The sequence below is a fragment of the Myxocyprinus asiaticus genome, chromosome 34 (genome assembly GCF_019703515.2).
Source record: "Myxocyprinus asiaticus isolate MX2 ecotype Aquarium Trade chromosome 34, UBuf_Myxa_2, whole genome shotgun sequence".
Taxonomy (NCBI): Eukaryota; Metazoa; Chordata; class Actinopteri; order Cypriniformes; family Catostomidae; genus Myxocyprinus; species Myxocyprinus asiaticus.
Window position 1 is genome coordinate 40,721,530 of NC_059377.1, and position 21,008 is coordinate 40,742,537.

The 21,008-nt window shown below is 38.2% G+C and overlaps 1 protein-coding gene across 1 annotated transcript in view; it reads right to left on the reverse strand.

Moving 5' to 3' along the window:
- Positions 1 to 21,008, reverse strand: part of rapgef5a (Rap guanine nucleotide exchange factor (GEF) 5a) — an 84,284-nt gene that overhangs the window by 50,154 nt on the left and 13,122 nt on the right. Inside the window, exons 4-8 of the mRNA XM_051671049.1 lie at positions 16,117 to 16,238; positions 14,650 to 14,812; positions 4,244 to 4,325; positions 2,696 to 2,744; positions 2,472 to 2,557 (exon numbers count right to left, since the gene is read on the reverse strand). Of these exons, the coding sequence (XP_051527009.1) occupies positions 2,472 to 2,557; positions 2,696 to 2,744; positions 4,244 to 4,325; positions 14,650 to 14,812; positions 16,117 to 16,238 (502 nt within the window). The remainder of the gene's footprint in view (positions 1 to 2,471; positions 2,558 to 2,695; positions 2,745 to 4,243; positions 4,326 to 14,649; positions 14,813 to 16,116; positions 16,239 to 21,008) is intronic.

The window sequence follows — 21,008 nt, forward strand, 5'->3', positions numbered from 1 at the left end:
TGTTTTCTGCATCGCACAGGTATCCTTCCACTGTGAACTGACAAAGTTCCAAAAACGTGCAAAAAAATAAGGCTGGGCACAGAAATGCATCAATTCTTCGACTACAGACTCTTCAGACATGTTTAGTAAGTTCTGTTCTCTGTTTTGTGTGCAGCTGGGTTGTGTTCTGTTGTCACTATCGCTGTGGAGCACCTGTTTTTAGATAAACAAAACGATATTTTGCTTGAACGCCCCAATGTCGCGAGGGGACTGTGTGAACTGTTGCTCTCATGCCCTATCATGAACGCGCACAGAAGATTTCAAAACATTTCAGTTTGTTCCTCTCCAAACCTTATCGTATGCTTTCATAACAATCATAAGTCTCATGGAATAATTCATTAGGCTTCTGAATTATATTTTTGTGTTCTTTTGAAGCTTGAAGAGGTGGTCACCATAAACTGCCACTGTATGACATCACTGAGCACAACATTTTTTCACAATTTCTCCCTTTGTGTTATGAAAAAGAAAGAAAGTAATATAGGGTTATAACAATGGCTAATTGCTAATCATGGCTGATTATGACTTTATAAACACTTATTTTTTACACTGTTACTCACACACTGCTATGTTATGATATAGAAACACTTTTACTATAACGCATCATTTGAAAACGATTCATTTAAACGCTTGTATTACAGACTCACCTATATTTACACACATATTCCAACCTTATTAGCTTCTGCAGTAGCTCCCCTGATAAGAGTGTTGGACTTAAGATTCGGAAGACTGTGGTTCAAGCATGCAAGTTGACATGTGAGACGAAAGTGTCATAGAAGCCACGCAAAATCATGTGGTTGCTTCAGAAAATGTACTTTTTCGTGTTGCATGTCCTTTTAGGTTTAGAAGTGGGCCCAGATATACATCATACAAAGTATAGGTGTGACCTGGAGCGCTACATACCTTGAGGCCGACAGCTGATTTTGTTTAGGTTGTTCAGTCAGTCAAGATCGGTCAACATGAACACACCGGCGTGGAGAGTAATTAGCGAGCTGGTGCAAACTGACCTACATCTGTATGACTGTTCGCTTAGAGACATTTTCCAGGACAATGTCATGTGATTTTTTTGTTTGTTTGTTTAATTAGTCTACAAAAGGAATCAAATCTGTTTAAGTACTCTCAAGTGCCCATTCACTCATGTGCCTTCTGCAGTGAAAGCCAATTATACATCTGCACAAAGTAAGATATCATCTTATCATTATTCGTTTGTTTGTATTTTGCACATTAACACTCTTTTATACACCCATCTTTGCAGTAGTATCAGTGTCACTATATATTACAATAAAAGAGTGTAATCGGTGCCTATTAAGGTGCGTATAGCATGTTAGCACATTAGCATCATGAATTCAGAATGTAAACAAGACAAATTAAACATTTTCTACTGCATATATGACTTTAAATCATCATCGAGTGGTTAAAACAACTTCTTTTACTGACCTCATGTGAATTCTACTCATAGAATCATTGATAACACATTTTAATGTCACATTAGTTCAGGTTTTACATGTAGTCTTGAGCGTCCTCATATTTAAATGCTCCTCTAAATACCTCCCACAGTGGTGTGGCAGGTGTCTGAATGTCTACAAACAGTACACAGTTGCTCGGCTGTTTAGAACTTAGTTTTACCCCTGAACGAAAAGAACTTCTCCCGAAGTATATCGTGGCCTTAAGGGTATGGATGTCTGTTCTGTTTACCTTTCATTTGCTTTTAGGTTTAGGTTAAAGTTTTACGTTAGGGAGGTACTTTTTACTCATTAAAACCTCCATATGATTAAAAAAAAAATAAAACATTTTAATTTCATATGATTGCCACACCATTTCACTCACTTTTGGCGCCCCCTGCTGGACATTTCACTGAGAAACTGCAACGAAGCGTGTAATGAAGCACGTAATGTTCATGAGATCAGGTTGGTATTATGTCCTTCAAACATGTCATAACATCTGTATGAACTTGAGGCTTCCGAATCCTTCGAAACAAGGTTAAAACGACCACATTCTTGTGGTGTATACCGATTAACATCGCTTCTGCAATGTAGTTTAAACCGCTGTAAGCTATTTTTGCGTAAAATAATGATCTTTCATTCAGACAAACAAGTCACACCATTTTCTGTTTGGTTAACATGCCCAGACAGGGCTGGATTGGTAATCTGGCATACCGGGCATTTTCCCGGTGGGCCGACACACTTTGGGGCCGATCAGAGGTGGACTGGCCATTGGGAGAACCGGGACTAAGCTGAAATGAGCCACCACCTTATGCAGAACGGGCCACAAAATGGCACCGCGATATGCCGATGCAGAAAAGGACAGTGACACCAGTCTACTTCTGTCACAGAAACAGGTGTGAATTCTCAGGATACCTATTTTATGCGTGGTAAAAGAAAAAAAAAAACTACTAACACATGCAGTTATTTGTGTGTGTGTGTGTGTGTGTGTACCTTGCTGTTGTCTTCAGTGGGTTTTGGGGGTTCTTGTGGAGAATTGTCTGATGCCCGATGATGATCCGAGCTGTCGTCCTCTAACACTAGAGTTAGTGTAGAAACAGTGCACAAACAGTTAACAGTGAAACATCAATTTTTAAGGACAAACTTTGCAACAATGTTTCAAACAGGATGAATTCCAAATGTTCATCCAGCTATGAACAATTTAACCGAAATCTTACTTGATTTCTTGGCTTTTTTTGCAAGAGCAGCAGCAAGTTCATTCTGTACCTGTAAAAAAATTCAATAAAACATTTAAAAAGTTATTTCAGTTAAACCACAAGAGTGAGCTGCCATTACTAAACTCGACATGCAAATGAGCTCATCTTCACCCAGAGCAAAACAGACCTCAGATAAAAGCACACGCTCTGCCTGTATGAAGATCTCTGGAGGACAGTAAATCCACAGCAGTTAAGAAACTAACGCAAACGTGTAAAGAGTTGGGAATTTACACTAAAAACACTCTCAAAACAGACTCAAAAAGTAAGAGTGCTCATGGGATAATGGTGGACATAATATCATGCAATTATTCATGCAGCTTTAATGATGTTATTAATTCATTTAGTCTACATGGTATATTTTTACTTGTAAAAGTTCATTTGACAAACTGCACACCACCAATTTAAAATAACTCATGCCGGCAAAAAGGTGATGAAAAATAAAACATATCATAAAATAATATAAGATTAAGATGAAGTTTAAAATATAAACGATTTCTCTAATCTCTGATAGAAGTTTTACCCTAAAAACATCCATAGACAGTTGATTCTCACGAAACCCATCAAGAAAATGTCCTGATTTAACCCCAAATCAATACCAAAAAATATGAAATTATATTTTGCATTAAGAAAATGACGGCTACATTTGGGACCATTACGAATGTTTGCATTGTGACACTATTTTCAGGACTGTTATGCACATTTTATCCCTGAATTCTCAATACCGTAATGCATTCGGATGTTTTACTTTTACTATTCCCATTGTTTTCAATGATAATTCTCATTACAGTAACACATTCATTTTTATACTGTATTACAGTAAAGAAGATGCTGTTGTAGAATAATTATTAAAATTAAAATGAGTGAAAATGCAAGGCAGTACACCAAGGAAGTATGACTATGATGTATAAATATCATTTTTGTCATGTTGCAGTAATAAGAATGTCATAATGACGGTCTTTTATGCGTTGCAGTAATGAGAATTTGGGGGTAAAATGTGTGATTGTAATGTAAAAATAATTCCACTATGTAAAACATCGTAAATAGGCTTCATTTTCCAAATGCAAAATATAATTTCTTATTTGTTTCTTTTGATTTTGGAGTAAAATTGGACCAAGACATTTTCTTGAAAGGTTTTTTTGAGAATCATCCACACACATTTCGCATCAACTACCCGTAATTTATACAGTTTAATCACACAGCTCACTGGAATTCTGATCAAGGCATTCTGCAATTTATATATTGTGATTTTATATCTGAGCTGATTTTATATATTCCATGAAAAGTTTATTAAAGCATATAATTAGCATTTATTTGCCATGCATTATTGGGGCCACGCAGAGTGACGGATCAGTTAAACGTATGGTTTCTCTGTCCACTGGTGGCACATGAGTGTTTGTGTGATGGATGAGATTCTTTCAGGCTGGAGTGGATTTTTATACACACCAGGGGACTGAAGACATGGAGTCAGAGATATGCTGCAGGGGTCAGCAGTTGAACACACACACTTACTGTAGATGTGAGTCTCTCCAGAGCTTTCATCTGGAGAATCTCCCCACAGATATCTCGCTTTCTGTCGGGGTCTTCCTCGGGTCTGCAAAACGACACACACACACACCTTTGAGGTCACAATGCATACACGTCTTATGTGAGCTGACATATGTCACTGATATTCTGCACGACAACAAAACCCACAGAATCAAGTGAAACAGATGCAATGTTCAGACTGGAGTACTTGCATACTAGTTCCTGCATACTCAGGGTTGGGAGGGTTACTGACGCTGTTTACTGCCTACTATGTTTTAAAGGTAGTTTGTGAAACTGTAAGCAGTATAAAACGATAAATATTTTAAATAGTAGTATGCTATACTGTTGTCAAATTGTTGACGACAATAATTGTTGCAGTTCAGTTATCATCCCAGGAAATAAGATATGGTTATTTTGTGGTAAAAAGTCTTTTTACACGGGTCTCTGGAATACTCAATTCTGATTGGTCAATGGTGCCATCTAGCGGTCTGATATTTCTCTGTAACATCTTTCACCACATCTTTCCTGCTTCTCGTATCACTCTGCGATCTCTACAAGTAAGCTAATAAAATAATTTAAACTAAAATCAATGTTTCATTTGCATTTCTTTTTTTTATTTGGCTAGTAGTCTTGTAATAAGCTGGATAATGAGCAGTCAGATGATCATATTCATAAAATAAACACCAACAGAACTCTGACGCAACCCGGAGGTGTGATTTTAGCTGTTCGGTGATTTATTTCTTCTCAAATTACATAATTGCAACGCAAATCAATATTTTATGTCCGCGTCTTTATTTATTTGGGTAGTAGCCGTGTAATAAGCGGGATAATACAGTCAGTCGGTTATCACACAATAAAACAAAGACCCTTTCAATTGTTCCAGAGTGAAAATACTATTTTTAAATGCTGGTAACCGGATAATAACGTTATCCGTTTCAATATTTTTTTCCTAAAACCAAAGACCAAACAGTTTATCCCAGTGAATGTTTTGAAAATACACCACCACGTAGTTTGTACATGCAGTAGAGGGATTTATTGATTTATTTTAGATGGCCAATAGTTTACTTGAAATATTTTTAATATTTTTGAGGATATATTTAATAGTAATGATGTTTATTGAAAACAAATTTTATTTAGGCTACTGTATACTATTCTATAATTATACTAAACTCAACAAAAAAAGAAACGTCCCTTTTTCAGGACACTGTATTTTAAAGATAATTTTGTAAAATTCAGAATAACTTTACAGATCTTTATTGTAAAGGGTTTAAACAATGTTTTCCATGCTTGCTCAATGAACCATAAACAATTAATGAACATGCATTTGTGGAACGGTCGTTAAGACACTAACAGCTTACAGACGGTAGGCAATTAAGGTCACAGTTATAAAAACTTAGGACACTAAAGAGACCTTTCTATTGACTCTGAAAAAACACCAAAAGAAAGATGCCCAGGGACCCTGCTCATCTGCGTGAACGTGCCTTAGGCATGCTGCATGGAGGCATGAGGACTGCAGATGTGGCCAGGGCAATAAATTGCAATGTCCGTACTGTGAGACGCCTAAAACAGCGCTACAGGGAGACAGGGAGGACTGCTAATCGTCCTTGCAGTGGCAGACCACGTGTAACAACACCTGCACAGGATCGGTACATCCTAATATCACACCTGCGGGACAGGTGCAGGATGGCAACAACAACTACCTGAGTTACGCCAGGAACGCACAATCCCTCCATCAGTACTCAGACTGTCCACAATAGGCTGAGAGAAGGCTGGACTGAGGGCTTGTAGGCCTGTTGTAAGGTCCTTACCAGACATCACCGGCAACAACGTCACCTACGGGCACAAACCCACCTTCACTGGACCAGACAGGACTGGCAAAAAGTGCTCTTCACTGACGAGTCACAGTTTTGTCTCATCAGGGGTGATGGTCGGACTCATGTTTATCGACGAAGGAATGAGCGTTACACCAAGGTCTGTACTCTAGAGCGGGATCGATTTGGAGGTGGAGGGTCCGTCATGGTCTGGGGCGGTGTGTCACAGCATCATCGGACTGAGCTTGTTGTCATTGCAGGCAATCTCAAAGCTGTGCAGTACAGGGAAGACATCCTCCTCCCTCATGTGGTACCCTTCCTGCAGGCTCATCCTGACATGACAATGCCACCAGCCGTACTGCTCGTTCTGTGCGTGATTCCCTGCAAGACAGGAATGTCAGTGTTCTGCCATGGCCAGTGAAGAGCCCGGATCTCAATCCCATTGAGCACGTCTGGGACCTGTTGGATCGGAGGGTAGGGGTTGGATCGGAGGGTGAGGAGACTAGGGCCATTCCCCCAGAAATGTCCGGGAACTTGCAAGTGCCTTGGTGGAAGAGTGGGGTAACATCTTACAGCAAGAACTGGCAAATCTGGTGCAGTCCATGAGAAGGAGATGCACTGCAGTACTTAATGCAGCTGGTGGCCACACCAGATACTGACGGTTACTTTTGATTTTGACCCCCACTTTGTTCAGGGACACATTATTCCATTTCTGTTAGTCACATGTCTGTGAAACTTGTTCAGTTTATGTCTTAGTTGTTGAATCTTTTTATGTTCATACAAATATTTACACATGATAAGTTTGCTGAAAATAAAAGCAGTTGAAATTGAGAGGACGTTTTTTTTTGTTGCTTAGTTTATAATCAATCCCCTACATGAGAAAAATAATATTGCTTATTTTGGGCTTGTTTCTCCAGGTCACTTGATTCTCTCGCTAGATGTGGCAACACTGCAACCGGAATATCACCCACCCTTAGCATAGGGAACTGTCATTTTATAAAGAACAATTTAAACCGGTCCTTTAATTCATTTTAACCAGTTACCATTTTGGAAAGGAAGCAACAGACGCCGGAACCGAAACGTAAAATACTGTTTCGGCTGAGAATATATTTATGAAAATATTTTTGTAAGCGCGCAAAACACAGCACTACATGGTATGACCATGTGCTACATCTTTTCCAACTCTCGTGAGAGCGCTAATTCTAGGCGCATTTTTCATGCCAGCGCAAAACGCAAGTGGGTGTGGGTGTGAGTGGGAGTGTTTGCACTATCTGTGGGTGTATGTACGCAAACTGTGGGTGTATTGTGTGTAAATGAAGTGGCACAAAGTGCAGTTCGCTATTTTCCTGAGAAATAGATCATTGCAGTAAGACGTTTCAATACCACGTCTGTTTTCAGCGCAAAGTCTAAACTCAGTTCCTGCATTTGCAGTTTGGAGATTCCACCAGCAGGTGGTAATGAAGTTCATGTCCAAACTCTGAAAATATAGTGGAACATCAACTAATGTCCCTGACAATAACTGTTGTAGCCGTTTTATGAAAAAAATATTGAGATTTGTGTTAACCTTTCTAGAGATCATGGTTTATTTTTCAATTATTATTATGTTTATATTTACAATTGTATTTATGATCTAATTTATATTGGTATTTTTCCACTTGTTGCTGTAGAGTGATTTTAAGTTTTGATTATTTTGTAATTTTTAGAAATATTTTTGGTTAAAAAGATTTTTGTGTGTGTTTCAATAAATTAATTACATTTTTCAAAATCGACCTGTAGAAATGAAGTGCATGCCGATACAATTACTGTTAATACTAGACTTATTAGTGTTAATACTAGCCTTATTAGTGTGTCAGTAAATGAAAATGATTACTAATACTTTCATTCAATAATGACATTTTCCATGCATATAAAATGAGCATGTCCCATTTAACAAAGATGCAGTTAATGCACAAAATAATGTCCATTATTCTTTTCTTCTAATTAATTGCATACAGTCCATTTACACTGCCGGCTTCTTATGAATGTGCTGTCTATGTTTACAGTATATCACTGGTGCTTCAGGGAATGGACTATATAAAAGGACGCAGACGCTGCAATAATTATAAAAAATTCAAATTATACTGCACTTGACCCAGCCCATTAGCTCCTTACATGTGATTTTGCCAAACCCACTTGCACCTAGACTTAGCGCATACATGCACGAAAATACCAAAACTTCATGGCCATGCCCAATGACTTTGCGCTTATGACTTATGGCACAGCGCTGCTCTTAGCGTTAGCTCTCTTAAAATAGGGCCCTTCATTTTTAATCCCTGTTTTTAAGCTTGTAGAGCTGATGAAGTAGGTTTAAACCAGCACATGAACAGGATAAAGCCCAGAAACCTGATATAATGTGGGACAAAGCAGCCGCCACATCCCTCCATATTACAAAGCGCATAAACTGGGCCAGTGAGTTTGAAAAGTTTCACTCGTTCTCTTCTACTGTCAGTCCATTCATCATACACACTGACACTCTTTCATCACACGCTCCGTCTGTCCTCCTGCTCTGTCTCTCTCCATCCCAGCCTCGGTGACGGATGAAGTGATTCGAAATGGCGGCGACTTCTAAATGAGTCAGACACGCCTTCTGAGAGTGCAATTCCCACACACACCGAAATGCAAACCCAGAAACACATATACTGTACGAACTCAAATGCATTCTGAACCACAAACACACAAGCACATGTAGACACACACTTATGCAAATTCAACATCATTCACCCCACGTTGCCATTACCAGTTTCTCCAGAGCTGAAGATAAAATTCAAATCATAAACAAATGAACAGTGAAGATGTGTGTGTGTGTATAGGTGTTTGAAAGAGAGCTAGAAACCAAACAATCTTGGTTAAAAGCCGTCAGTAGCTCCAGAGTTTTTCTATTCTAGTAAAGTCATGACCAGCATGAAACAAATCAACAAAAACCACAATTATATCCACACACCACGTATATTAATGCAACAAAACACAACAGCACCCAATGTGTTTGCATGTTCTGTCTTGTTATAATAAAGGTCATGTGCATCGAAATGTTGACTGTTTTCGTGGTAAGTTTCCAGAAACAAGCAATTTTTCTATCCTCACTGAGCTACCCTGCACAATGATACAGTAACACAAATCGAGCGACCAATAAAACGTTTTGTCGTTCGTAGCTTGTTGTGGTTGTAGCTGTTTATGACACAAACTAGAGTTACTTTAAAGGTGCAGTATGTAAGTTTCAGAAATCCTTGTTGTTAGTGACACCTGTGGCCATTAAGTGAACTGCAGCCAGCTACCTGTTGCTCGCGCTCGTGCTCGTGCACACACTCCATAGGGACGTGAGCGAGCGAGCATCAGCCAAAACAATGACGTAACGTACAAAGAGACTGAACGTGATTCACCAGCATCATGCTGACAGATGAGGTAGCATAATTAAAATGACACAGTTATGATTGTTGTACTACAAACTTGTGAAAAGTGAGTCAAAATACAGTAGTAGTCACGCTCAGATGTATTCAGCAATTCATTTGAATGATTCAAACCTATAACTTGTGAGTTTGTCAGTCTTTTGGCTGATTCATAAAAGAAACGGCTCGAAAGGGTAATTTGCACATGAATAGAAATTGCAATGATTGCTTTGTTTGTTTTTGCATGCAGCCAACGCATTTTAACATTGGAAACTCAGTTCAGAAGTCGCTCAGATGTATTCATCGATTCGTTTCGTTCAAACCTATAACTTGTGAGTTTGTGAGTCTTTTTGACCGAATTATTAAAGCCATGCGTTAATGAATCAAAATTACACTAATCGCGCTGTATGTTTGTTTTTGAATACGGTAAACATATATAAACATCATAAAGTGAGTCAATTCAGTAATCGCTCTGATGTATTCAGTGATTCATTTGATACAAACCAATAACTTGTGAGTCTTTTTGACCTACGTATACAAAAAAAGAAACAGCTCGAAAAAGACATTTCACATACACAGTAATTTTATTCAATCCAGACTGCGTACTGTCAACTCTTTTGCCGTGGGGCTGTAGATTCACTAGCCATATGGTGCAGGAGACACTGCAGTGTTAAGGTATTGCAGTATGGTAATATCAGCAAACTTATATGAGTTTTTCTTTGATCTCATTTGGATGAGTTCTGCGTGAGGATCTCATTTCTACTTTAATACACTGTCTGCTGTGCGTGTGTGATGAGAAACGGGGAGGCAGAGAGATTCTGGCTGATTGGGGTCGAAGCGGTGTTCTGTGAAGCTGAACAGAAATCGAACAGCCCAGCTTCTGGTGTCAACGAGGCCAAGCTATGTCACTTCCAATTCCGTCACAAAGAAAAAAACTGCTGCCGTGGACACGGAACGCCATCCCATGTTCACCTTCCTGAAAATGACATCAGCTGTCTGTTCAAATTTAATCTTGCGGTTCACATCTCTCTGCGATATCAACCCTGCCCTTCACAGCTAACAACACAGAATCAAATCTCCCAGCACTTCTCCAGAACTTTCCTTTAAAGTCAACATGAAATCACAATTGACCATCTTTATTTTCCTCTTCAACTCTGGGGCATTTTTGGGCAGCTGTCTGCAGTTTTTTACACTCAAATTTAAAAGCTCACCATTTGCACATATTGTGGACTTTTGGTCTCATTTTTTCAGAAACCCTGCCAAATTAAAAAAAAGACTTCAATTATTCATAAATAATATTGTATTTGTTTACAATCTTATGATGAAAAGAATATATTTTTTATATATAATTTTCCCTAACATTGTAAGCATGTAATTCTGGTTCTGTTCATTCTATTTCCCTCCAAAAAGTCTAATTTTATTCCACTAGATTGCAGCAAACATTTTTCCTCTATCACCTTCTGTCACAAAATGCCGATCTGAAATGTAGGTGGCACTTTCATTTTAGCCTTCACAGATGTGCTCGTCCATTGACATTCAGTCTAATTTTCAGTTCATGCACCACCCCCATTGTTTCATCGAATATCTCGGTCTCTGAGTGGACTAGAAGCTCCATCTAGGATTCATTAGAAAGCATAGAGATTCTCCCCATTGTGATGATGTATCATTTTGTCATCACTAGTCGAGAACATATATTTCTGAAGATTTGTTTAGCATGCTTTTCCTGCTGGACTGCATATTTTGTTCTGGACATCTAAGATATAACATTGGATTATTCAGCCAAGAACACTGTCTAAGGTAAAAGCAGATATACCTTTTTTTAGCTATTTGGAACTTACAGCAGCAGTGATAGCCGCATAAAAGAGACATTTGTATTTGATGTCTTACAAATATCATATTTCACTTTGTGATTCTTTTGAAAATCTTTCAAACTGTGGTATTAGTGCAACAAAATAAACTACACAGTTGCATTCCTGAGAATAAGAGCTTTAATTTGATATGTGATTGGTCTATTATTAAGCGCTATTTGAAAGACTTTTATATTCATAATCAATATTTCTACCACATGACCTCTAGGTGGTGCTGATTTATGACGTGAATGTTTTCAGGCCTTGTTTTGTTATTTTATATAACATAATACATAATGCAGAAGTGATAGTTATCTATGAAAAGTTCAGATTCTACGCTTTCAAACGATGGCCCATATGCTTGTCTTATGTATTCAGAGACTTGAACATTGTGAGTGTAAACCTTTTTCACGACATAGCGCCCCCTTTTGGACCCACCAGCGGGTCTGCAGAATTTTAGAGGTTAATACACGTTGCTTGGGCCAGATTCAAGAAAATATTCTTAACAAAATAAAAAGAAGAAAGTCCTTAATATAAATGTATAAGAAGTTCGTAGCTATAAATTGCTGACCGTTTAAGAAAAAAGATGAGAACGAGTTTTTTTCAGGAATAAAACATTATCTTTACTTTTTCTTAACTCAGAAAATAAATAGCAGTTGCACTCAGTATTTGTTTATATCGTCTTGGACTTACACTGACACCTTGTGGCCTGGATGCAGCATCATTCAAACCCAATATTTTTATTTGCAGATGTACATTGTAGAAATGTACTATTCACTTTCAGCCATTAATAATTTTAACCCATAAGTGAAAGTGTTCAATAACAGGGCAGTTACTGAAATTGCGAGTAGTATTTCATTGGTCATGTGGTCCTAATTTGGCCGTCCCCATGAGGGGACCCTCTTCATGCAGAATAAAACAGCTTTTATAAGGTTACTGATATGACTGGAGTCTTCATTTTAATGTGAGTGCTCATGATTTTATACCTAAGTTTTAAAATTACATTAATTTTTTTTAAGTAAAACTTTTTAATGGGTAAAATTTACTGAGTGCACCTTTAAGAAGAATTTTATTCTAAAGAATATTTCTTGAATCCGGCCCCTGACCTTATTGTGCACGATTTATCAGTGCATTTTATTCCAAACACAAAAAATATTTATCTTCGTAATTTTTCATCAAAACGGAAGCTGTTCTAGAATACAAAGGCAAAATGCAGTAACTACTGAAAATGAGAAAAATGGTGTCAAAGATTTTGATTGTCCAGTCAAAGTGTATTATCAAGTTTCACACTTATTTTTCTCTGAATCTGACCATAGTTGAGCCAAATTTGTCTAACAGGCCTGATTTTGGTCATAACTTTATACAAAATGTGTAGTTACGTTTTGCCTTTGCAGGGCAGTTTCGGTAACTGTTAATGTGAGCTCATAGTTGTGATGTCATAAAAATGAGCCATTTTACAGCTTTGTTTTATTACATGGTCTGCTTGAATTCTATTGAGAGCTTTAAGTTGTGAAAGTCGCCTAAATTGTACTTTGAACTCTTTTGAATTAACAGCACAACATCCCTCTAAACAAGAGAAAAATAACCATCTAAAGTTCATATGTAAACCTGTATACACTCACACATCCAAACATGGACACACAATTTCATTTCCTGGTTCCAGCAGGACTGTGGATACAAACAGATTTAACAGGGGAAATCACAAAAAGGTCGCGAGAACAATCAGCTTCCTGTTCCGATCAGTTAACACACCTGCATCTGATAAATTAAAGAGACGTACTCATGTTAGATAAACAAGGAGACAAGCATACTGCACTATAGTGTATACTGCCAACCAGGAACTAAAAACGAAATGTTTTTCATTTCGATTCATTCTGAGCAAAAACTGTATTTTTTTGTTCCGGTTCAGGAGTTCCTCAGCCTCCTTTCCATAGTTAATAAAGTTAATAAGAACAGTTAATAACGTTCTTTTAAAAATGACAGTACTCTGCATTAAGGGGTTGGTAAAATATCAATTGCAGTGTTGCCAGATCTCGCAAGAGAAACAAGCAACATGGTCTGGAAAAACAAGCCCAAAATTAGCCACTTGACTCACCAAAATAAGCGAAAATAAGCAATATATTTTTTTTCCAGTGTGGTGGCTTTATCGGCATAGTAATCAAAAGAAGCATTTAATTAACAGATAACTATAATTTTAATTACAGATCTGCTTCTAAGTCAAAACCTGGCAGCATCAAATCTGTATTAATGCATCATATCTAACAATAATTCAATGAACAACTGAGAAATTTACTTTTTACATCTAATAATGTTTTCCTTGTATCTGAAATAGGGGGTCTGGGTAGCTCAGTGAGTATTGACGCTGACTGCCACCCCTGGAGTCACGAGTTCGAATCCAGGGCATGCTGAGTGACTCCAGCCAGGTGTCCTAAGCAACCTAATTGGCCTGGTTGCTAGGGAGGGTAGAGTCACATGGGGTATCCTCCTCATGGTCGCTATTATGTGGTTCTTGCTCTTGGTGGGGCATGTGGTGAGTTGTGCATGGATGCCGCAGAGAATAGCATGAAGCCTCCACACGCACTATGTCTCTGTGGAAACGCGCTCAACAAGCCACGTGATAAGATGCACGGATTGACATCTCAGACGCAGAGACAACTGAAATTCGTCCTCCGCCACCTGGGGGACTTAGAGCGCATTGGGAATTGGGCATTCGGAATTGGGGAGAAATAAATAAAATAAAATAAATAAATTATGTTTTAATTCCGGAACAATTGAAAATCACTTTGTTCCGGTTTTCGGTTACGTTCTGCTAAAAATTTTGTTCGTTATTTCGTTCCTTGAACCGCTTTTAGTCCCTGCTGCCAACTACTTCGTTTAAAACTGCACTGAATAGGCAACGACAAAAGTTTCAAACAGTAGTATGCTACGCGGTTGTCACATAACCTCATGACTTTTCATGTTTAATTTAGTGAATCGCAACCAGTTATCATATCGAAAATAATTATGTACATTTTACATTTTTAATCCAATTAAACTTAAATTGTAGCAGTCCAATCAAGGAGTCAAGGAGATATTAAAAATTGCGATATTACTAACTGATTTTACTTCTGGTTTATTTGTCACAGTAAAAACGGAAAGCTGACACTGAACGGTATTCCATGCGTTAAGAAAATTCACATACTCTGCACAGTTTACATACTGTATACTGCAAAAACTGTTTGCTATTTCGCAAATACCCACTGACCAACAGCCCTAAGTTCTTTAACAAAGACGAGTGAGCATGTTGCATGTGTACTTCAGAGTGTACTTACGGACTGACGACTCTGAACTGCACGTAGGGTACCATCTGCAGCAGAAGACGGACTCCATTCTGCCATTCTTCCTCGTTACGAAATTCACAACCCTGAGTGTCGCACTCCTCAAACGAGAACTGATAGTATGTGTTAGAGTCTTCAAACACCAACCGCTGGTCAACTGCAGGGGAGACAGTGGGAGAGAGAGAGATTTTTACCACGGTACAGTTGACAGATTTGATGATACAGTTGATGATACAGTACAGTGGGAAAATATGGGATCAAAAATCTCATTTAAACCTGGAACTAAAAAACGAAAACAAAGAAATGTTATAATATAAAATAAAGACAAAACATTTAAGATTCTGCACTATTTCTAGGTGACTAATCAAATACATCTTGCTTCCGTTGAAGCACACAAGATGGAACGTCCTCAAATTATACTGGATAACAAACCTAAATCTCAGGAAAATTATGCGACTGTGGTGACATTTTTGAAAAATGATATGACGTGGTTCGTTAGACATATTTTAGCAGTTTGGAGATTAAATATCCACTGTGTGGCGCTAAAAGCGAGTTAAACGTTCTCCCAAACAGATGAGGTTTTTAAGGTTAATGCTCTATCGAGATTTAAATCATCAAAACCGACCTCCCTACCCTAAACGTTCAACCTAAACCTAACCGGTAGTATCATAAAAAGTAAATGCTTCATAAAAAACGCAAATGCTTTCAGCTCACAAGCTTGTAAATGTAGTTGGCTATGTAATGCAAACGTGAAAATGTATCGCCATACACGTCAAGCGCTATAGTAAAAGTGTTTGGATGTCACAAGATAGCATTGCGTGAGGAACAGGGTGAAAATTAAGTGTTTATGAACTGACAATCTGCCATTTTACTCATGATTTGTGTGAAAGTGAATAAGAGTCATTGTTATTGTAGCGCCTCTAGTGTTCATTTCACCAGGAATCTGCCGCGATACGCACGAGCCACGCGGAAATCATTATGCAAAAATTAAGGTATAGTAACGTGATTCTATGAGACTAGGTTGAGGATAGCATGATCATCAGGTTTTGAGTCAGCTCGAGTGCATGCTGCTATTAAAGCAAAAGGGGGACATACTGTGTACTAAGCATGTTACATTTTCAATTCAACTTTTCACTAATATTGTTATTATGTTTTATTGTTATTGCTATTATTGTATTAAATTAGAAACATTTAAAAATATGCATTTTCACTAGTGTTCCCCATTGTATAGAAGGTTTGCATTGTCCTTTTAGGATACAGTATTCCATACGATGTTCTCTGCTTCTACACTGCACATTTTGGCAAAGTAGGTCAACCATATATTTCATGCATACAAAAGATTTACATACTATGCAAAGTATCAATACTGCATACTATTTTTCAGAAAACAGCAGGTTATACCATTTCAAACATACCCTGTGTGTGTGTGTGTGTGTGTGTGTGTGTGTGTGTGTGTGTTACCTGAGTGTAATATTCCCAACTCCAGCAGCACCTGCCAAACACGTGACGCCATTAACCGACACTGAACCGACAAACATTGCTCCATTAGCCACTGTACCAGCTCCACACCAACATAACTCCTCCTGTACAGGGACACACACAAAAATATTACTGTAACCATGTATCACACACTGATTCATGCCATAATGCAAATTCTTGAACCCAAAGATCCCAAAATATTTGTTTCCTTTCCTAGGAAACACCTTCCAAGGCAGCTACTGTATATATTTTAGACCCATTTATGCTGTGTGACAAAAATAGCAAGCATGAAATTCTGTAATAAAAATGACATTTTCAAAATTACACAATTGGCTTTTATATTGTCACTGTATGGTAACACTTTACAGTAAGGTTGTATTAGTTCTTATTAATTAATGCTTATCATGAACTAACAATGAACTAACAATGATTAACTGTTAATCTTGGTTAATGTTAATTTATGAAAATACAATTGTTCATTTTCAGTATATAATGCATTAACTAATGTTAACATATACAACTTTAAATTTAAAAAAAATTTATTTGTTGAAATTAACATTAACCATGATTAATAAATAGTGTAAATTATTGTTCATTGTTAGTTCGTGGTAACTAATGTTAACGAATACAACCTGCATTTATAGGCTTTTATCAGCGCTCAGGCACAGGCCCTTTTTGTGTCTCCCCCTTTTTTGTAGGGGCTCCGGAGGCATGCCCCCCACGGGAGAACATTTTTGCAAAATCAGCACCAAAGCATTCAATTCTGGCGACTTTGGGAGTAGAATTTTGTATATGGCATATACAATCCAATCGCTCACCCATCCAAATAATTGAATTCAGGTGTTCCAATCACTTCCATGGCCACAGGTGTATAAAATGAAGCACCTAGGCATGCAGACTGCTTCTACAAACATTTGTGAAAGAATGGGCCGCTCTCAGGAGCTCAGTGAATTCCAGCGTGGTACTGAGATAGGATGCCACCTGAGCAACAAGTCCAGTCATGAAATTTCCTCGCTACTAAATATTCCACAGTCAACTGTCAGTGGTATTATAACAAAGTGGAAGCGATTGGGAATGACAGCAACTCCAAGGCCACGTAAAATGACAGAGCGGGGTCAGCGGATGCTGAGGCGCATAGTGCGCAGAGGTCGCCAACTTTCTGCAGAGTCAATCGCTACAGACCTCCAAAGTTCATGTGGCCTTCAGATTAGCTCAAGAACAGTGCGTAGAGAGCTTCATGGAATGGGTTTCCATGGCCGAGCAGCTGCATCCAATCCATACATCACCAAGTGCAATGCAAAGCGTCGGATGCAGTGGTGTAAAGCACGCCGCCACTGGACTCTAGAGCAGTGGAGACGCGTTCTCTGGAGTGACGAATCACGCTTCTCCATCTGGCAATCTGATGGACGAGTCTGGGTTTGGCGGTTGCCAGGAGAACGGTACTTGTCTGACTACATTGTGCCAACTGTGAAGTTTGGTGGAGGGGGGATTATGGTGTGGGGTTGTTTTTCAGGAGCTAGGCTTGGCCCCTTAGTTCCAGTGAAAGGAACTCTGAATGCTTCAGCATACCAAGAGATTTTGGACAATTCCATGCTCCCAACTTTGTGGGAACAGTTTGGGGATGGCCCCTTCCTGTTCCAACATGACTGCGCACCAGTGCACAAAGCAAGGTCCATAAAGACATGGATGAGCGAGTTTGGTGTGGAAGAACTTGACTGGCCTGCACAGAGTCCTGACCTCAACCCGATAGAGCACCTTTGGGATGAATTAGAGTGAAGACTGTGAGCCAGGCCTTCTCGTCCAACATCAGTGTCTGACCTCACAAACGCACTTCTGGAAGAATGGTCAAAAATTCCCATAAACACACTCCTAAACCTTGTGGAAAGCCTTCCCAGAAGAGTTGAAGCTGTTATAGCTGCAAAGGGTGGGCCGACGTCATATTAAACGCTATGGATTAAGAATGGGATGTCACTTAAGTTCATATGCGTCTAAAGGCAGATGAGCGAATACTTTTGGCAATATAGTGTATATATATATATATATATATATATATGATTTTAATGTTTACAACATATTTAAAAATACTACAAAAACAACCGTTTTTATATACAGTATAAACTGTATAACATGTTTTCCCAAACTACAGGCCTAATGGCATTTGAATATCAAATGCTCAAATATCAACTACTATTTTATATGTACGTAAGTGGCCATTTATCACGCGGCAGCAGATGGTGACAATTGTGTTATGAGTGAGTCAATCATTCAACACTGACACGTACCGAACCGCATAAATGATGCCTCCAGAGGGCACTCCGAAGGGAGAGCAATCATGGTGGCCAAACTAAAGGGTTGTTCCAAACACAAATATGAATGATTTAAAAATGAGTTCCAAATTGCAGTTATAAGCCCAAAGCCTTCAGCCATCACACATAATGAAGCAGACTATTGCTTTATTAATGGAGAGGGAAACACCATCAAGACAACAACAAAAACAATAATAATATGTGATTCAATTGTGCGCCACAGCGTTCCATTTCAATTAGACCACTCGCATTTAATGCAATTTTAACTGTGTTGTTTTAAGATTATGATTTGTGCAGTATTGTCAAAGCATTTGCTTATTTGTTTCCTCACCACCTTGACGCTTTAGGGGCTCAGTAGCATTGTAAAAATTGCTTTGTGCATTATGAATTTAAAATTGGTTACTGTTTAGATGATGACAATGACAATTTGTTTTTTAAACATTGACAAACCAAGTTAACGTTCATCACCGCACTGATCACTCCCAGCGAACAAATAACATAAAAAAATACAAAACTTTAGAGCTAATTAGCTAAAATCTACTACTAGCAATTTAATGATCAAACTAACTAGCTAGTATCCCCCTAAATGCACATTAAAATCGCTACTCATTTACGCAGCTGCAAGCGTAGTTTCTCAACTTTTCAATTTCAGTCTTTTGCCTCTCCAAGACGATTAGTAACATTAATTAGCATTTTTACAAATTAGATTATGTTGCGGGGGAGGGGCGCAAGGGGCCGAAGGTATATCTGATGAGGAAAAATGTTCACTTCAACAGTCGTCACGATTATGGTGCATAAATATCATCACATCGTGTTAAAATCGCAATGCTTACTGCTTTAATATAATGCACTAAAACTGTGTAACATTATCATAATTTCATTGTTTTGCCTGTAATTTCCCAGTGATTTTTAAATCATAAAGCGACAGCACTTATATTTTTTTAGCTTGTCCAGGGCTCATTGTGTGTTCTTTGAAAGTGTAAAGCTCACCTGTTCCGTCTTTTGATATCACACTCACACCCTGCCATCTGATGGAGTGTTTTTATCCAATCAGAGTGAAGTTTGGACGGCAGCCATCCATCACAGTGCTAACAGTCAGCCAACCCCCCTCCCAACATGCACACATTGATTCTGTGTTTGATGTTCAGGACTGTACCATTATTTCACACATTATATTACACAATCACAGCGGCAACTGTCCGACAACCATCAATAATACTTTTCGACACAACTCTAGTGTGACAACATCATTACCAGTTGAGCAATGACTGTTCCTATTTTGTTCCATGCGTCAGCAATGTCAAGATCAAGGGCTTGATTCCCAAGGAACATATATACTAGTGAAATGTACAGCTTGAATGCACTTTAAAAGGCAGTTCACGTAGAAGCCGTACTAGCATATAAAAAAAAGGCTAAAAACAAAGCTGTTTTTAACTTAACACGGCGTCTTTAACCTTCGAAGACCCAATCATTGTTTTTAGGAAGTCACTGATATAAAAATCTATTTTGTTGAAAATCTTGATTTTTTAACCTCCTGAGACCCGAGCGTGACTGCTGTGTGAATTTTCCATTTCCTGTTTTGATTTCTAACTAAAAGCACCTAATAAACATGCAAAAAAATAGTTCTAGAGCAAATAGTTTTCCTAAAAATTGATGTCCACATATGTGGACAGTGGGACTAAGTTTTGAAATTTTAAATAACACCAAGCAATAAAAAGTCACAAAAAAATCTATTTTTTTCTCAAACTGTTTATTATGTTTCCAGGAATGTTGGTTATTCATGACTTTGAGACGTTACAGATATTACATCAGAAATTTGCATAATTATGTCCAGCTTCATCCAATCATTGCCAACCATGTTCAAATAAAATGATACATTATAAATTCTGAATCTATGTACTGATTATCATTGTCTCATGTGTGTCAAACATGTTGAGTGATCCAAACATCATCTGCAGCCTGAAACTGAACTTTTGACAGGATATTAGGAGTTTCATAGGAAAGCTATAGGATGCTTCCTTGCTCCCTATTTAGTGAATGACTTAACCTCCAGTGTGCTGTCTGTCGGCACTGGTCTCAGAACAGTTTGAAATGCATCTTATTTTCATCCTAACTCCATATAAAGCCTCTGAAAGCAACATTTTCCAGCTTTTGGATGAACCCACTGATTCTCAATGTGAGAATGCACAGTAAATACAGATTTTTTAGAAAAAAATCTGCTCAAGTACATATTAGTGTGTGTTGTGTTTAGCAGCCTGCCGTTTCACGATAAATCTGTCAAATTTAAAAAAAATGGCCTATCGGATGAAACTAGAGACTCTAATCTTTTGACTCAAACAAGTTTCAATGTAAAAACTTAATTAGGTTTCTTACCAGATGTAGTTTTGTTAGTGTTCCTCCCAAAGACAAATTCCGCTGTGATCGGCACTACGTTGTTTTGTCACATGACTTCGAAAGTTTAACCCTTTACTGACAGCACAGTGTCTCCTGAACTGAGATCAGTCCATTTAAATTCATTTCAATTATGAGTTGCCTATAGCAAAGACAAAATACAACGTCCACGCATGT